Source organism: Strix aluco, chromosome 4, assembly GCF_031877795.1.
Source record: "Strix aluco isolate bStrAlu1 chromosome 4, bStrAlu1.hap1, whole genome shotgun sequence".
Classification (NCBI taxonomy): Eukaryota; Metazoa; Chordata; class Aves; order Strigiformes; family Strigidae; genus Strix; species Strix aluco.
Genome location: NC_133934.1, coordinates 58,414,015 through 58,431,765, shown reverse-complemented (window position 1 = coordinate 58,431,765; position 17,751 = coordinate 58,414,015). Strand labels below are relative to the sequence as shown.

Here is a 17,751-nt window from a genome sequence, read left to right as displayed (position 1 = left end):
GGGCAGAAGGGCGAGTGGGGTGCTTGGTAAACATGGGGACCTGCAAAATTGTTGGGTTTTGATGCCAAAAATCTGACTCTGCGCTTGGACTTAGTCCCCGTGTAAAAGATTTCATTAAGCTAGTAGAAAAAAGGCCTAAGACTTACTTTCAAATGCCCCTTATCCAAACATCTATTTTTATTGGGGTTTAAAAGGAAAGGAAATACAGATGATCATCCTTCTTCCCCTTCCCAAATACAAAAGCTGTTACTTCTAGGTAATACACCAAAATTTTCCATTTTCATAACCAAAGACTAACCTGGAACAACGTCCCAGCTCTACATTAAGTAACTGCTTGGCAAATGCAGAACAGCACCAAGGACCTAAATTTTAGAGGAAAAATGGTTTTAGTGCTTATCCTTATACATAAAAAAACCCCCAACCCCCCAACTGGTTTTCAGGGTATCTCCCCCCTCCCTGTGAAATATACCTTATTGCACTCTCTCCAGCTGATCAACAACCTAAAATTTAATCCCTACCAACAATTAGATGTTGAAAAATGCTACTGCCAGATCTTCCAAACCTTTTGCTGCAGCATCAGTGATTTTAGTAAGCACTCTTGATACTCCATCACTAAACAAAAAAAGCACCGTGGGCAAAACACAGGTATACCACCTTTAAAGTGACCCCCAAAAACTAAAAATGCAAAGAACAAATGGTGCTTACCCATTAAAAAGAGTGGTGTTGTTGGTTTTTTTTTTTTTTAATAGTTGAACATTCAGTAAAGATAGTGACAAGTAGCTCTTAAAATAGTGGCTGGACTATATTAAAAAGGTTTTATTGCAATTATACAGAAGTTACAGGAATTTTAGAAGTACATAAAGTCAGTAGACCATTAGAAGTTCAAATGATCAAGGTCAGTTTTCCTCCAAGCAATTAAGGCAACTGGATGCAATGTCTCTAATATAAACAGCAAATGGATATTTTACTAGCCATGGATTAAAGTAGAAAAACTAAGATCACAGATTTAAACAGGCAGAACAGAATGCAGCTTTTTTTGTCCATATTTGGCAGAAATTCAGTGGTTAATTACAATGTACACCAATAAAATGCATCTGTTAGAAAAATACAGGAACAGGTGAAAATTTATCTGAATCAAACATTTTAAATCTGAGTCTGAAGAAAAGTTTAAGTTCTGCAGTCTGAAAATAAGAAGCTAAGTTATTCAGCACAGCTGAAACACATGACTGTTTTTGCCTATTTTCTTTATAGAAGAGTAATCTACCCTCACTTCCTTCCCAGTCTAGTTGAGAACTAGCACTAGATAAAGAAATTCTCTCATTGCCTCTATATGCTGTTAAAAGATTGGTTTCAGGGGCACATGGCCAATTCTAGGCTGCCCAGAGATTAAATTTCATGTTCATTTTTATAAAAATAAAGCTACCCTCATAGTTTTAAGTGAATTTACTGATCAAATGTAAACTTTGCTCTGAAGTATCATTAAATGGAAGTTTCTGCTTAAAAGTAACAGAAGTTGTTGCAACATTAGTCAGCCTTTCCAATTCAAATCAAATAGCCTCTTTTTAAAGCATAAAATTAACAGCAAAATATAACCAAGTACTTTACTAGTATTCTGCATACCCCAAAGAACTACATACACAAGTTTTAGCACTATAATGCTTTCCTTGGAAGTCATTCCTCTTCAGTCCTAGTATCAGTGTAAGAACCACCACCCCAATTTAATCCTGCACTTAAGGAAAGTCCATTCCTCAAACTTTTGCCCTACATTGAGTAATCAAAACATATGGTGACTCTACTTTTAACAGGTAAAAAAACCCTCCATGTAACAAGCAAACAAAAAACCTCAGAGTGAAGACTTGTCATTGAGTGTTTTTTTAAAAAACATCAGAATAGTTCAAGTTAACTAATTTTTCCTTTAAAGATAACCATTACAGAGTTAAGGCCAAAGCAAAAACATTATAAATTTAATTAATAAACTCTTAAAAGCAATATAATATTCCTTTCTCAACCTTTATCTTAGCCTTTGAATCCTACCAACATGACTGTTGAAGAGTTATTCTACACAGTTGTTGAGTTCTCTTCAAGTATGGGCTGTGTTTTTATGTGCTTTATTTAAGCTTGCAGGCAACTTTTGGATTTTTATTTCCACAGGCACTTTATTCACAAAAAAAACCCCACTCCTTGTCAAAAGAATATTGAAAATATTTGGAAGTTCTGAGTTAGACTAGTGCACTGACAAACATGTTTCTGTAACTCACAGCAGATGCCAATGATAAAAATCCGCTCTCAGTCAAGTGTGTCACATGCTCACAAAGGTTTTGGTTTTGCAGGGCATTTAAACATGCAGCCATTTATCTCTGTTAACATTTCTGTACATATTGCACTTTTTTGGTAAATTAAAAAAGACAACCTGTTTTCCCTGAAGCATCTAGTAATTAAAACATAGGAAAGTTGTATTTCAAGGTGGCTTTAGAACTGTTATGGATGACTTTGTTCTATCTTTGGCTCTTCCAAGTGTCCCCCTATTAAAGCAAGCACCGAGACATAACAAGACACAATACCGACTGTTGTTACTAGACTATCCATCTTTACTCAACAAAAAACCCAGTCAGCCCTGCTTTTATCCTGGATGGTGGGTTTGTTGCTGCTTTAAATTAAGTTATTCTAGACCTGGACTATTCTTTGCACAGACACAGAAGTTCCATAAAATAAATCTTTGAAAAGCCTTTTTATTTCTTGAAGTACTAGGTGCAAGTGATTCAAGAGAACTTATTCCAGGATATGAACGGTGGTTTATTGACCAAAATCTCAGGGTGCAACTACTTCAGAGCAGTGAAGTGTGCCAGTGTTCCAGACTGTACCCTGCACATGCACCCTGCTCGCTCACTAGTGTGGACACGGCACCTGCTCTGCATGTTCACATGTCCGTATCAATTAAGAGCATCATACTTATTTCAGAGTTGTCTATAGTTGTCTATAGGATTTCCAAATATGTTTACAACTGCAGGTTGAGAAGTGAGGGGCCTTTAACAAAAAGTAAAGGCTTTGTATTGTCCATGGAGAGAAAGCGTAGGTATTGCTGCTCCAAGATGCCTCTTGAAAAGATTTGGAAATGCATTGCCCTTCATTATATGCAACATAAAATCATAACCAAAGAGAAAAAAAGCAACAATATCTTCTGCAACAGAAGGCACAAGCTAGTTTTTTTTATCTTGAGGTTGCTTGTGAAGCTTTAAAAATTAAGTTAGAAAATTACTTTGCTGTTCCACAATCTAAGTTTAAGGTTTTCATGTGTTTTTATCCTGTCCAGAACTTCTGTTCTGTAGATACAGTTACATGGTCATGTTCCTTCAAGCATTTGTTTTTCAGAAGTTTCAGCAAAATGGATCTACACTGCATAATCAGATGTTCTCCTGATACAGTTTTGTCCATTTCACATCCTCTCTACTAGGCTTCAAAAGTGATGACTAAGCCAGAATTTTTTTTTAAACTATTAGCCTATGCCTTAATCCTACCCAATACAATTCTTACACTTTAGACCAAGTTTCAGATCATCAGCTATCCCAAGCATATATGAAAATTTAATCCTGGACATGTAGTCTAGACCCATATACACTTCTAACATTTTCCTGCATTAAAAATACTGTAATGTTTTACAGTTTTTATATAAAACAGAAATAGAAAAGGGTCATATTTATACAAAAAGCATTTGGAACAGGCTTAAAATGTAGAGAAATCTTGCTTTATTGAAAAGGTGTCACAACAAATTTCCTTAATGTTCATGGGTAAGAGAGTATCAGCTCTTGATAATTTTTAAGAGATCATTAGCACCATAAATGGACATAGGCTTTTGATTTTTAAAGATGTGTGGTCATGTAAGTAGTCCAACAAAGTACTGCATTTTTTACTACACAGGCTAACCATAAAAACTTTCAACTTGTATGTGCTGAGTAAACCACATAGGACAGTTTCTTTAACATGTTTTTACCAAATTCACGGTCAACAGTGCAAGTGATCATGACAGATAGCACCTTTGGAGATAAAAGCTACAAGATGCTCACATTATTGCTTTTTTTTTTTTTTTTTTTTTTTTTTTTAAGTACAGCTAGTGCAATAGCTTTTTACACAGTGAACATTGATTGCAACATCCTACAAGTCACAACTCTAGTATCTCATGGTATACTCCAAACCACAACACTGAGTTGTCATCCACTTAACCAGAACAGCTGATGTGCTAGAAAGTGTAATCCTGAACATTTTGCAACATAAAAGCCAACTCTTACTAACTATGAACAATTTATGTAAAAATGAGGCCCAGTTTGCAAACATTAGTAGAAACTACAGCACAAAATGTCTCTACATCGTATCATTTGTTATTGTAGCATTATGCTGTACAGCATTTGCAGAACTGGACCCTAGAGCTATAAAAAAAGGCCTTATATTAGCTCCTTATCATACAAGCATTACAGCATTCCTATATTACCATCTAGGGTTCCTCAGCTGCCAACAGCCATTCTTGCCTAGTTTTCCCAGGTTGGATATGTATCTCCAATTAATGTACAGAGCTATGGATTAAACCTAGGAGAAATCATGCAAGAAAAGCTGTCAGCCAATGAGGATGAAACCATGTTGCAGTTAAAAGTGTTTTTACGTAAGTCTTCAGAGTTCTCCTCTAAGTCACATGGAAAGCATGAGAACTGCAACCATCAAACCATTGTTTCCTCTTTTACTTTCAGGTTCCTTGGTGTGACCCTGACCTCACAACTGCCAGAATTTATCTTCTTCACATCTCACACATGCTCTCCTGAATCAGGAAAATAAACAAAATTAATGTACCAAACATTTAAAGAGCAAGAATTGATTCCTGAGATAAAAAGTATGCCCTAGGATGTTAGGTTTTGTACTTTAATTTCAAGTCTCAAATTTGTGCAAAGATGTGTCTGATAAGAACACCTTTTGGATTTAATTTTGGAGCCTTCTCAGATGTAAATTCCATTCTTCTGTATTGAGCCATTTAGGAAAGGCAGTTAATAAAGACAGGAGCCCAAAGCAGGCTAGGCTAAAGCATAAGCAGCATTTTGAGTGGCAACAAACGAAAAAATTAGAATGCAAAACTGTTTTTCACAGAAGTAACAAAGCACTTGTAACAAACCACTCAAAATGGAAGAGGGGTTGGAGTTTAGCAGTATTGTTTAAGGTCCATATATGAACATGTCACTGGTAGAGGTAAAAGTAAGCAGGGAGATAAATTTCCTCTTGATATTCTCAGCACTCCTGCCATCTCTAAAAAAAATGACAACATCAATAATATAAAAAGAAACAGACCCACTCATTTTAAATGCAACTCACATGCTTGAAGTAACACCAGATTATATACTCCATTGAATTAGAACACAGCTCTGTGATGACTGGCTTTACAGTGGTTTGCCTTTTCAGGCCCCTTTCATAGTTTTCTGGTTTGTAAGTGATCTTCACTACACTTTTTAGCTATTGCCACCTTTGGTACTGTGCCCTCAGTCTGAAAGGAGCTCAACAGGACAAGCAAAGATGGCTCACAGCCTACTATGCAAGTACAAACTAGTTTATCTTCTCAGAGGAGCCTCTGTGTATTGCATCCAATACTGCATATGCCGCAGAGACCCCTCTCCACACACACAAGTGTGCATGGTGCCTGGGTCCCCAACTGCTCATGATGCCTTTACTTCAGGCTAGTTCCGACCACTTTTTATTTTAACTTTAAAAAAAAGCAGAAGTCACCTTCAAACATATTTCGAAGTTATTTTGTGAAAATTAATCTCAGTTGGCACAAAGTAGATGCTTCTGTAACAAGTCTTTGCAATTTCACAAATGCTAACCTCCTAAAGACCTTATTATGCAGAGCACAAATACAAGAGCTGAAATAAGTATTATATAGGCATAGCTTGAAAGAAGAATATTCCTGCATAGAGACTTTAAAAATACCTTAGGCACTGTGTACAATGGATTGACATTTTTTCCATTGCCATTTACCAGAACTAAAACTAATTATAACTAACCATACAGCAAGCAGAGAACAAAAACACTCACTCCTCATCTAGGGGATGGACTGGGCCAACCAATACAGAATCATTTGAAAAAGAGTGAACACTAAATATAATAGTATAATACAGCATCTTTTTTCCACTATGGTACAGATAAGACTGCCTGTAGCATGCAGCCAGTATCATTTGAATTCAAAGAGTCACAAACTACTTCCAGCAAGAGCTGGTTCGCCCTCCTCTCCTGGGTTAGCCCACAGCAAACAGCCACAGTAAACAAACTTCTCACAGTATTGGCTAAACTCTAAGTCCTTAGGAATTAAAATGTTTTCATTGAAAAGTGAAATCTTCCTGAGTTTTTAAGTACGAATTTTCACCAGAAGGAATCTTCAACACCGGTATTTAGATGCACACTAGAGACTGCACAATATCGTTATTTCATCTTAAAACATCATTCAGGCATTCTAAGTGTTTTGTTAGGAAAGATTATCTACTGAAATAAAAGATGAGTTCAGAACTAGAACTTTTTCCTACAGTATTTAAGTTACATGTAGGTAGCCTGAAATCCTTATGTGCTGCCTGCTAGGTTAATAAGATTTAATCAAATGGTTAAATCCATGGAAACTTCAGCCAACTAGAAAAAGCTTCAGTATGTTTTAAACATTGCAGCACTTTGTTCCTGTCTTAGAAACTGTTAGTGACAGATTGGAGGAACAGCTTATGAAAATTTGCTTATCATATTTAAGTATTTTTATATCTCAAAGTATCTCTGAGTTGGGTTTCATTTTTATATTGTAAGTTATGGATGAGAACCAGCACAATCCACAGCACAGACACATCTGTACTGTAGAATGAAGTGCTTAATGCTGCCTACTTCCTTGTGGGGTTTTTTTACAGTACTATTACCTATGAACAATTTAATTCCACATTACTTAGGAGTTAGGTACAGTTTTAGGTCAATTCCATGTAAAAAGCAATGTATGATAACCATCTACTTTATCTTCATTCTCAGTTTCTTGGCACAAATTATTTGTTTTTTGGACACTGGGAAGCATCATAAAGTAGCATATGAAGGCTAACTTACAAGCAAAGTTACTTCAGCTAGGATATTTTTCACATGTGCACTTAAGCAGCAATGCTCATTTGAATGGTGTCCAACAGAAGTATTTATTTTTAAACGCCTTTTTTTTCAGTAACTGAATTTAAGACACTGATTTTACAATGTCTGGTATAGAGCACTTAAATTCAGAAGTGTTACAGTATTGCTCTGGTTTTGTGTGCCTATAGAAGACTTCTAGGTAAGCCCAAAATGCGTATGTTGTAAAGATACCAAGATGACAATGAAGCTTTACGGCTGTTAAGTCTGCCAGTAAGGAAAAATGGTTCTAGTACATCTGATAAGATTAGGTATGTTTTCAAAATTGCCCCACGAATCTTTAAAATAGTTTAAGTTTTTTTTTTTAAAAAAAAAAAAGAGCTCTGGGAAAGTTCATTTAAAATAAATGGAAAGACTTCATCTTGCACTGAAGTTAATGGATCTGGTCTCTAGAACTGTAAATCATACTTTATACCTACTGAAATAAGAATTTGGGTTAGTACCAAAGAACTTAGGACAAATTGACTGGGATAATGATGGAATAAAGCCAGAGTTTGAACAGATTCTGATTTAAGATACAGGTAAGGGGATTTGCAATGATCTAAGAATTCTCTCTCATCTCTTAAAATACTTCCCAGGTCTGTTACTGAGCTTTATTTCTCTATTACGTGAAGCTAGTGCATCTTAACATATAAATAGTCTTGATTTTTTTCTTTCCTTCCTTCTCTCCCACCCCCTTTTTTAAAGGAGGGAAGCAAATCCAATACTAGGTTCATAGCAATGTTTAGCACAGCTTTTTGCTATTACCCCACCTGTAGCTATCTTTCCAAGAAAACAGCAGTAAAGGATGATTAGTACCATTTGTGTCCACATGGGAGTGCTAAGCACATACCATAAAAATGTCAGTTTACAGTGGTTTCAAGTATATGTTAATCATTTCTGGCATTGGAATTAAGCATCTGTAGCATGACCACGCAGCAGCACATTTCTCTAAATGCTCAAGTTAACCTTTTAAATCCAGGTTTAAATTTAGGTTAGGCATTTAAGAAAGCTTGTTTCATAAATGGAAAGCACCCAACAGCATCTAAGTCATACTGATATGCCAGATATATAAGCATAGAAACTTTTTTTTTTTTAAGCATCTGGGAAGTTCAACATGTAAATGCTCTTCAGTAGAGAAGTGCATTTTATTTATAGTCACCATACAGGTGCAGTTCATGTGACATCTATAAGAAAGATTATTACTGTAACTCTAGGAAAAAATAATTACAGTGACATACTACAAAACACCGGGCATCTACAGCCCAAGTAAGCCTATAATCAAGTGATCAGTACGTTAAAGTGAAGTCTAAGTTTCTCCGGTTCTTTTTGCCCACTGCAATCCTTTTTCCTCTTAGGATGAAACCATGTTTTCAGATTCATAGTATGTATATACAATGATCACTAAGGTCTTAAAATTAATAGTTTTTATGTATCAGCTGTGGTTTGTATTGGATAAACTACTAGAGCAGTAAGCACTAGCATACTCCATTAGTTACCCCATTTTATTTCCATACATACAGGCCTAAAGAGTCTTCAAATTACATCTATACCATCCAAGTTTGCAAAAGCAATTTAAAGCTATTGAGAGAGTAGAGAAGTGGGGTTTTTCTGCTAATTAAACACACACCCCCGGGCTTTGATACAGTGGAGAGAATTTAAGCACTTAAGGGAAGGCCAAGCCAGAACAGGAATAAAGTATTTTGAGCTAGAGCTGCCATTATAATTTTCCTTTTGTATTGCAAGAGAAGTTTCTATCAAATTCAGCAGTAGAATGAAAGCTCACACTGCCCAACAGAAGCATAATCTTTACTTGGTTCTATTTCATCACTTTCACATTTTTTCCTTCCAGAAATAGGAGTATAAAAAACCCAAACACCTCATCCTGCATGAAGAAATTCTACTTCACTGATATATTACAGAAATCCCACTGAGACATGGTGGTGGTTATGCAGAGAATTAGCTATCTAGACTACCAAAGCATTTATTATTCAGCCACCAGATGAAAACCACTGCTTAAGCCCCTTACTGGAACACTTTTCGTCATGTTATTTTCAAGGCATGGTTACCACTAATGAAATTCATTTACAATTTCTGAAAGATAGTATTACAAGTGGCTTAACATGACCATATTTAAGATATCACAAAGCTTAAAACTCAGCTTAAAAAACCCCCTTTATGCCCTATGAAGTAGTATTGATATAACAAGTATCTTCAGATATTTACAGACTGACATTGAACAGACTCATTTCTGTGATACAGAAAAAGGCCTTTCATATAAATGTTTTGATAGTGGCTTTGTAGCTACTCCAGGTCTGCCAGGAGCAAGCAAATGAAAACACAGGTGGATGCCCATACACACACAACTTCCAGGGGCATGTTATAAGACTTTAAGAAGCTAACTTTAAATAAAACCAAACATCCCACAGAATTTCTTTCTTAGCTAAGTTTTACCAAATATGTATTGTAAGGAACATTGTTTATTGTATTACTTTGATAATGCACAAAAATATTTGAAATGTACATCAATAGTACAACTCATATCAATTAATCCCCTTAACTAAAAAAAAAAAAATATATTTGAATACTCTGTTGCATTTTATAACTTTAACTGGACTTAAAAAACAAGTTGTCATTATTTAAACTGTTCAAACTTGTCACTCAGTTCAAGACATTCTTAAAATAAGCAGCATTTCCTTTATATTAGTATCAATTCAACACTTAATGCAGTTTTATCTTTGCTATCAGGTTTTACTGAAGATCTGAAGATTTGAGTTAACTGCAGAAATTAATACAGAACATAAATGGTTAAACATGGTATGCTAATTTTCTACTTTCCTTTCCCAACAATACAAACAATAAAACCCAACAAGAACCAGGTAGCTTTTAATTTGTGGTTTTGTTACATGTTTACCCCATGGTAATTCCCCACCTTCTCAGCCAACTTGCTTAAATAGCCATTTTAGTTAGACTAAGGAATCTGCATGCAAGTTTTACCACAGCATCATTTAATATTAAATGGTTTTAGGTAGTAAGTGAAGAAATGCTACTGTTGTAGGCATTCACCTTGGCATTTCTTTGTTTGGTTTTGTTGTTTTGTTGGTTTTTTTTTTAAAGTCACAGAAATGTGTGCCAACAGGTAAAAAAGAAATTAAATGCAGAACTATGGCTCCCAAGCAAACTTGCTACATAGTTTCAGCTACTAAAATTAAAAAGTTTATTTTAAATACAGCCCCCTTCTGGATTGCATTCCTCAAGCAGGTGAGATCTATAGGACTTTTGCCTGAATTAAGAACCGTATGATCACTCTTTCCAGTAAGTAGTTTTGTTTAATATGTGTTTAACTACACAGCAGTGTGTGCTTTTGTGTGTATATGCATGTACCTACGCTGATAGGCACTGTATAGCTATATACACAGGCCAAACCGCAAGTAAAGATTTAGACTTTGAAACTGTGTCCTTTTTTAAAAAGAAAATTTTAGGCTCCTTGAGCTCTGATGTTAGCAGCTATTCCTAATTTGCGAAGTCATCAGGTAGCACAACAGTTTAAATATAAAATTACTAATAAAAATGTAAAAATTGGTACATAGTAGGATATATGGGAGACAGTGGTGGTAAGTAGTATTTTAGGGTCATAAGATATTCATACCCACAGAGTGTAAAAAAAGTCAAGACTCACTTCCAGCTGTACCAGTCATGCAAAGGCCTTACCTTCGTTAGCAAGAATAATGCAACAAACCACTTCCCACAATTGTGGGTTTTTTTATATACCTCTGTACGCTGATATTGTGCCTTTACATTTTAGCATGTTTTTGCCCTTACGCACTCCAGAACTCTGAAGATGAGATTTTTGGGTGCTTCTGTGGATGAGTGATAGTAATGAGAGTGTTAATGTGGTCTTTGGCACCTCTATCTCATTAGTAAAGCAAAGGCCTGCTCCATTTTCTCTTTAATAAAAAAATCCCATCAGTGGTGCATTCTATTAGTACTGAAGAGTAGAATAGGTCTGTACAGCCTGATGATAGGAAAAGATATGAAATGGCAATATGTTTGTCTACAATTGTCTTTCCAATCAATTGCACAGAAACTTGGTCCACTTCTTCAGTTACAGCATAGTCCTCTTAAGAACTTTGGTTACAGCATTAACGTTTTGGTAAAAAAAACAAAGCAGATGCTTTCCTTGTTTTCTTCAGGTAGATTTTTCATTATCCTCTCCCGTCTTCTGAACCCGTGAATACTTTTTGCATGAAGATTTGAAGCAGCTCGGAGGCCAAGATATCGGCCAAGAAAAACTGCAAGGAACAGAGCCTTGCACATTCTTCTCAAAGAAATAAAATATTGGATACCACCATGCTCGAGAGAGAAAATTTGTCTGCGAAGAGACCTTTAAAGTCTGTATTGGCATAAGTAGGTAAAGAGGAAAAGGAAACAGACAATCAGTTTAAAGCATTATAATCAATTATGTTAAGACAACTACAAAAATGCAAAATATTTGCATGCATTTCTGCAAAGACAAGATGCATTTAGCCTAGAAAAACAGTACTGAGATAGTATAGACACCATAGTCGAAATGTATAGTACAAACTGAGCATCTAACACAAAGACATGCTTTGCTGATGTACAAAATTTAGAGAAACAAAACACTCAAGTCTTTCTGAACGTGAGTCTTCTCAGGCATGTCATGTTTCCATTGATGAGTAGTAGTTGAAAACTAGATTAAAATGGCTGGAGAGCTATGCTCCTACTTGAAAATGTTCTTGAAACAACTGCAGCCGATGCCTTCTGAACAATGTACTTTCAGTGATATTTACAGAACTGTCTCTAGAATGTTAGGGTAGTCTAGGTAATTTAGGTTTGTCAGAAATTTTATTACTAAACTACTGTTTATTCATAAGCTTAGACAAACTATTCTATACATCAACTACAGCAATAAAACCCTGAAGTTCAAAAAAATGTGTTTAAGCCAAAATACCAGAATTTCAAAAATAACTTTATAAAAAAATAGATTTTGAAATAACTTAGTAACAGGCGCAGATTAAAAAAGAACATCTTAATCCGTTAAATATTTACCTAAACCACAATAAAATGGAACTCCTTGCTCAATTTGTTTAAACTTCAATATGGAACCTCTGTTCTTATTAAGAACTAATTTTGACCTTTGAGCAGTATTAACAAATGAAGGCTATACGTTGATTCTAAAGGTATCTGCCACTCACCTTTTCATTAGCCATTGAGTGGTACCACCAGAAAAGCCGTGTGGTGATATAGTAAGCAATGATGACATCTACAGTATAGTGTTCATGAGCAACAAGGATACAAATTATGCCAGCAGCACTCATTAGCCAACAGATTAAGTGATACCACCAGAAATGACGTGGTGAATCTGTGAAATAGGGAAGCGATGGGAAAAAAAACACACAAAAAAGCCATATACGTTATTATAGTAGTCCACAAAGGGAAGGGGAAAAGCTAAAAAAAGACGATTTAATTAAGGCTACTAAATTTTAAAGCACAACTCATTTATACCACACTAGTACAAGAACCCTGTTTTGACACAGAAAACAAGACTAAAGAATTATGTAAACTTACTGAGGTGTTCTAACTTTGTAAAATGAACCCAAGATGAGCTTGCAGTTAGACAGCACTGTCACCCGTTTTCTAGTCAAATTAAGTAAGTTTTCCAGTTAAACAACTTCTAGGGTATGGGGTGCATGGGAAGAGACAGAATTGAGGCAAGACATACACCTTGATTATTTTACTTGGGTATATTGCATCTCTGCTCTTTTTACAGTCTACGCTCAAGTAAACTTACACTCAAGTAAAATGTCTAGAATTGATATATCCCAAGCAGAGATCACAGATTAGAACAGGAAAATATACTCTTATTTTAATTCCTAGGTTTTAACTACTTTGCATGAAGCCTCTGTTCTCTGAAACAATACACTGTACAAGGAAGTACAGTATGTGAATTTATACCCTTTCATTAAAGATTAACAAATGGGAGTGAAGCTATTCTTCAAAATGCATTTAAGCCACTTCAGTGGAAAAGTTCCCCTGCCCTTCTTTTCCCCATTGAAAAATGCCTTGGGTGTCACAATTACCATTCATAACTTCTGACAGGCTAATGGGCTTCATTTCACTCACAGTGGGAGGTTTTGGCACCCCTTGCCTTGTGGTGCAATGGTCAGCCTTTTCTTTCACATAGTACCAGCAGAAAAGTTACTGATCTCAACAAGCCCACCCAGTAGCAGTTTGAGAGGTCTGTGCAAAACAATTACTGTAGGAGGACTTAAATTTTGCTCTAAGTGTCAAAAGAGTAAATTCTCTTAACTCTTCCCAAAACATTGCAGACAAATCTGTATCTACTGATTAAAAAAAATAATAAATATCAGGAGCCAAGTCATCTCAGGAAGTTGATGAAAACAGCCCCAAACAAGACAGACATACTGAGACTAAAAATGTAAATAACTATTCTGGGCAAAAAAGCTGAAGTGTGGGAGAATAAGTGAAGAAGCAGCAAACATTGAAAGGAAGATAAGAGCAGAGCAAAAAATCCACTAAGCCAGAAATAATAAAAACTTCAGAACACATCTTGTACTGAAGACATGTCATCAAAAGAATAGAAAAGAACACCATAGGCAATCTCTAATTCAGAGCAATTATAGGGCTTAGCCCTTGCTCAAATAAGATTTTGCTAATTATATGGGAGGCAGAAAAAGGAAAGCTATGCACTTCTCATTTTACAGAGCACAACTCCACTGAAATATATGCCTAACAATTAGGCAGCAGTCAAAGGGCTTATTACAACAATTTGTACCATACAATTTCTCCAACCCTTTATGATAAAAGTACATGAGTTATACTGGCCCCAAAAATACTGGGTTATCTGCAGCTTTCTTGATACTAAAGATACTAAGGAGTACATGACCAGCATTAAGCTGCAATAACGTACACAAACCAAGGCAAACAACAAGTCTACTATAAGGCTATTTTCCTAATTCTGTTCTGCTCATTTTGATGAGTAACACATGCCATTCCCCCAGTAATGTCCATTTTACAAGAAAGACCTAGGCCTAAGAATCAGCAGAGTATAATCAGCATCTTAAATCACTGAAGAAGAATGTCTCACATCCAGAGATTTGAAGTTTGTCATATTAAACAGGCGGTTTTATATTGTGTTTTTTGTTTAAGGCAGAATGTAGCACTGCAACACTTGTTAAAATGTTGAAGGAAGGAAAAGGAAGACATTCAACAAATGCTGGCTGGTCTTATTTTTGTTTCAGTGAGAACCACACATTCCCATGAGCCAAGCTAGCATTTGCACAGTTTGGGACACAATAGTAGGGAGAAGATTCCAAGTCCAAACATGTGAACTGGAAAGGGAACTCCCCACCATGCGTTCATGAGCAGCCAAGATCCCAGGGTAGAAGCTTCGCTTACCATGTATCAGAGTTAGAAGTTGGTGCTCAATTCTCCAGTTTCAATCCGTGCTGCCTGTGCAGCACAGATTTTCCCCCCATGCCTCATACCAGTGTAAAGCAAAAGAAGAAACCATAACCCCAACTATATCTTCTCTGTGCTTGCCAAATTCTTACTAACTCCAATAGGCATAAATAGGAGATTAACAGAAGACATTCAAGGAGCATGAATCAACTTCTCATTGTTTGCAGTTACTAGATGTACAGCACATCAAAAACATAGCTTTGCTTCTGGATATACGTGTGCAATAGCGCTGTGCTCAAGCCACAAAAACCCCTTAAAATCTAAGGTATATCAGCCAACTTGCACAGAGATAATTTGCATAATTAACTACAGCATGTTTTACCTCAAATTTTAATAACCTATCAATGAATAATGAAAAGCTAGCTTGCTTCAATCAACCAGTAAACACTTTTTATATAAAGTGTTCATATAAGCCCTTAAAGCCCACATCACTTACTATACCACATCCCATTTTTGCCGAAAGTCATGATTTGTATTTCCAACCCATACACATACAGTCTGTTTACAGCTGACTAATAACAATAGTTTTACATGCACTTTTATCATGTGTCTGCCCAACTGATTTGAACAAGAAAAGTGCATTGATATACCATCACTTACACTCTTTGATGAACAGGTAGATCAGCGTTAATACCACAGTGTGACCACTAAACAGGAAGTCTCCACACAAGATGTGTGATCCAGTTATGGATAGACCACCACCAGAAATCAGTCGCAGGATCCTCTGAACCTTTGCCTGAGAATCTCCATTCAACTAGAACACCAGGGAAAAAAGAGGGACAAAAAAAGTTTAAAGACACACCATAAGTGACTTGAGTAAACTTCTTGCCCAAACATATGTGGAGACAGGGAGAAAAAGACACAAATTATCTTCATTTTCTTTGGCTTTCCTTCACATATTCTTAAATAACCAACCACACAAAGTTGACAGGTGCTAAAGATCATCTTGGTAACACTAGCATTCTGTCTGTGCTTTCGCAGGCTATTTTAAAATATGCATTGTATAAGAATGAGATGCAGAATATACTGGAAAGGTAAACATTAAAAATTGGTGAGGTCAGGTATCTCATGACAGCCATTGGCAGAATGCATAAAAACCATTCAAAATGGATTTTAATAAAGTACAACCTTGTGTACCGCTTCTGTCATTCTGCTGACAACTGAGCAATGTTTCAACAGGATAAACACCTCAAACTCGCTTAATTTTAGATTGGTTACAAACTCAGTCAGGATTTACTCTGATTTGGAGGATTTTTTTTTTTTTTTTTAAACATGCATTAGGATCAGGTTTTGATTCCTCATGGATACTAGGCAAACACTCAGTTTCACCTAGCTGTTTAAAGATTAACTCTGGCAAAAAAACCCAAACAAGATAAATGGGTAACTGAGTATTCCATAATCAGAAAAATATTTACATGGGACAAAAAGGAAAATCCAGAAGAACTATCAAGTTTTTCAGAGTTCAAGTAATTCATCCTGTTCTAATGCTAGCAAAATACACTTTCAGCACAGACATTTAAGTTATCCTTTGCTTACCTCTTCCCACTCCTTGATACAGTCTACTATACAAAGTCATTCCCCAAGCTAGTAGAACACAAGTTGAGTCCTTATGATAGTGGTACATAAATAAAGCTTTTTCAAAGAGATACTGATTCCTAAGAGAAGTAGTTAATTTACTATTTTCCGAAACTGTCCCAACATGAAAGAGTAAGACTGAACAGACATGATGCTGTACCTCAAAGACTGATTAGATCCTACCCAAGAAGTCGCAAACTTATGCCCCAAGCAAACTGGCAATATTTTTAGGTTTCAAAATGCTTATCTTTTCACTGCACAACCAAACTCCTTCTTACTCTTTCAAGTGCATTGTTCTTTCAGTGCAGCTAACATAGTACAGTTTGTTCCAAGACAATTATATGTCTACAACTTTTTATTAGCAACATAAAATGGCATTAACAGAATTCCTTTGTGTCACCACTTAACTACACTGACACAAATTTTTTAAATAGTCTTGTAGAAACATTAGCATGTACATGTTTCTGTATACATCAGCTCATTTAAAGAACTCATTTTAGTCACGTTTATACACATTTTGCAGGTTGGAAGCAGAGACAAGCAGCTGACTTCAGGTATTGGGATAGCTCTTGACAAAATAGCATGAGAAACAGGACAAAGCGTATGATAACGCAGTTTTTTGAAAGGATGCTGCAACACAAGCTTGTGTATCAGTCTATGAATTACAATATTGACTTTAGGTATCCCATCATGCAAGAAAAAAATACTGCTGCAGTATTAGAGTGATTATCTTGAGCCTCAGAAGCAAGTTCACTAATTTGGTAGCAACACTACTTCAACTCTCCTTTAAAGCATCTTCACTGCAGCAACAGCTTGAGGCTCTTTCTGTATCACACAACTTCTGATTTATCACTATGTTTCTGAAGACATCAACTGAAAGTAATTTGTGTTATTTAATAACACCTGGAACATCATCTTCTACTTGCTCTTATGAGCCATAAGGACTCGGGCAGAGACTAAGGCAAGGATTAAGGAGCAAAGGCTCTTACCTTTGGCGCACACTGAAAATGCATTCCAGGCACAGGTAAGGTGGTAACGTACATAGTAATACAGCGGTACAGATACAAAGTTCCTATTATAAAAAAGAACCTGCGTCCCACTATTGATCTGCAAGTAAGGGAAGGCGGGAAAAAAGATTGAGTACAAAGTTCACATGCAGGATACATGTAACAGTTATGGAGCTCCAGCTTTATTACACAGCTAAATCCCCAGAATTGAAAAGCAGCTCCACAGACTGCTCTTTACCACACACTTCTCTAAATCAGATACTAAAAAGTCTTTCTTCAGGTTTTAGTCTTGCTAGTTCATAATAGTATATAACTACCACAATGCTCCCACCAAAGCTATCTAACCAGTTTAACATGGCCTTAAGTCTAACTTAGGCATGCAGTCAGGCATAGTTTTCCTTGACTCAACGACCTTCTCTTTTCAGTCCCATAACATACTATGTACTTGATTTAAATATGTCTAGTTTAAGCAAATGAAGACAAAAGAAAAAGCTTCTAGGTCTAGGTAGAGAGG

General features: G+C 36.0%; 1 protein-coding gene across 2 annotated transcripts in view; it reads right to left on the bottom strand.

The window, feature by feature from the left end:
• Positions 1-3,728: 3,728 nt before the first annotated feature.
• The window catches only part of SGMS2 (sphingomyelin synthase 2), a 38,097-nt gene continuing 24,074 nt past the window's right edge, over positions 3,729-17,751 (bottom strand). For both annotated transcript variants that reach the window (XM_074823244.1, XM_074823245.1), the window contains exons 4-7: positions 17,220-17,337; positions 15,256-15,409; positions 12,369-12,535; positions 3,729-11,545 (exon numbers count right to left, since the gene is read on the bottom strand). In XM_074823244.1, the coding sequence (XP_074679345.1) occupies positions 11,342-11,545; positions 12,369-12,535; positions 15,256-15,409; positions 17,220-17,337 (643 nt within the window). In that variant the 3' untranslated portion in view covers positions 3,729-11,341. The remainder of the gene's footprint in view (positions 11,546-12,368; positions 12,536-15,255; positions 15,410-17,219; positions 17,338-17,751) is intronic.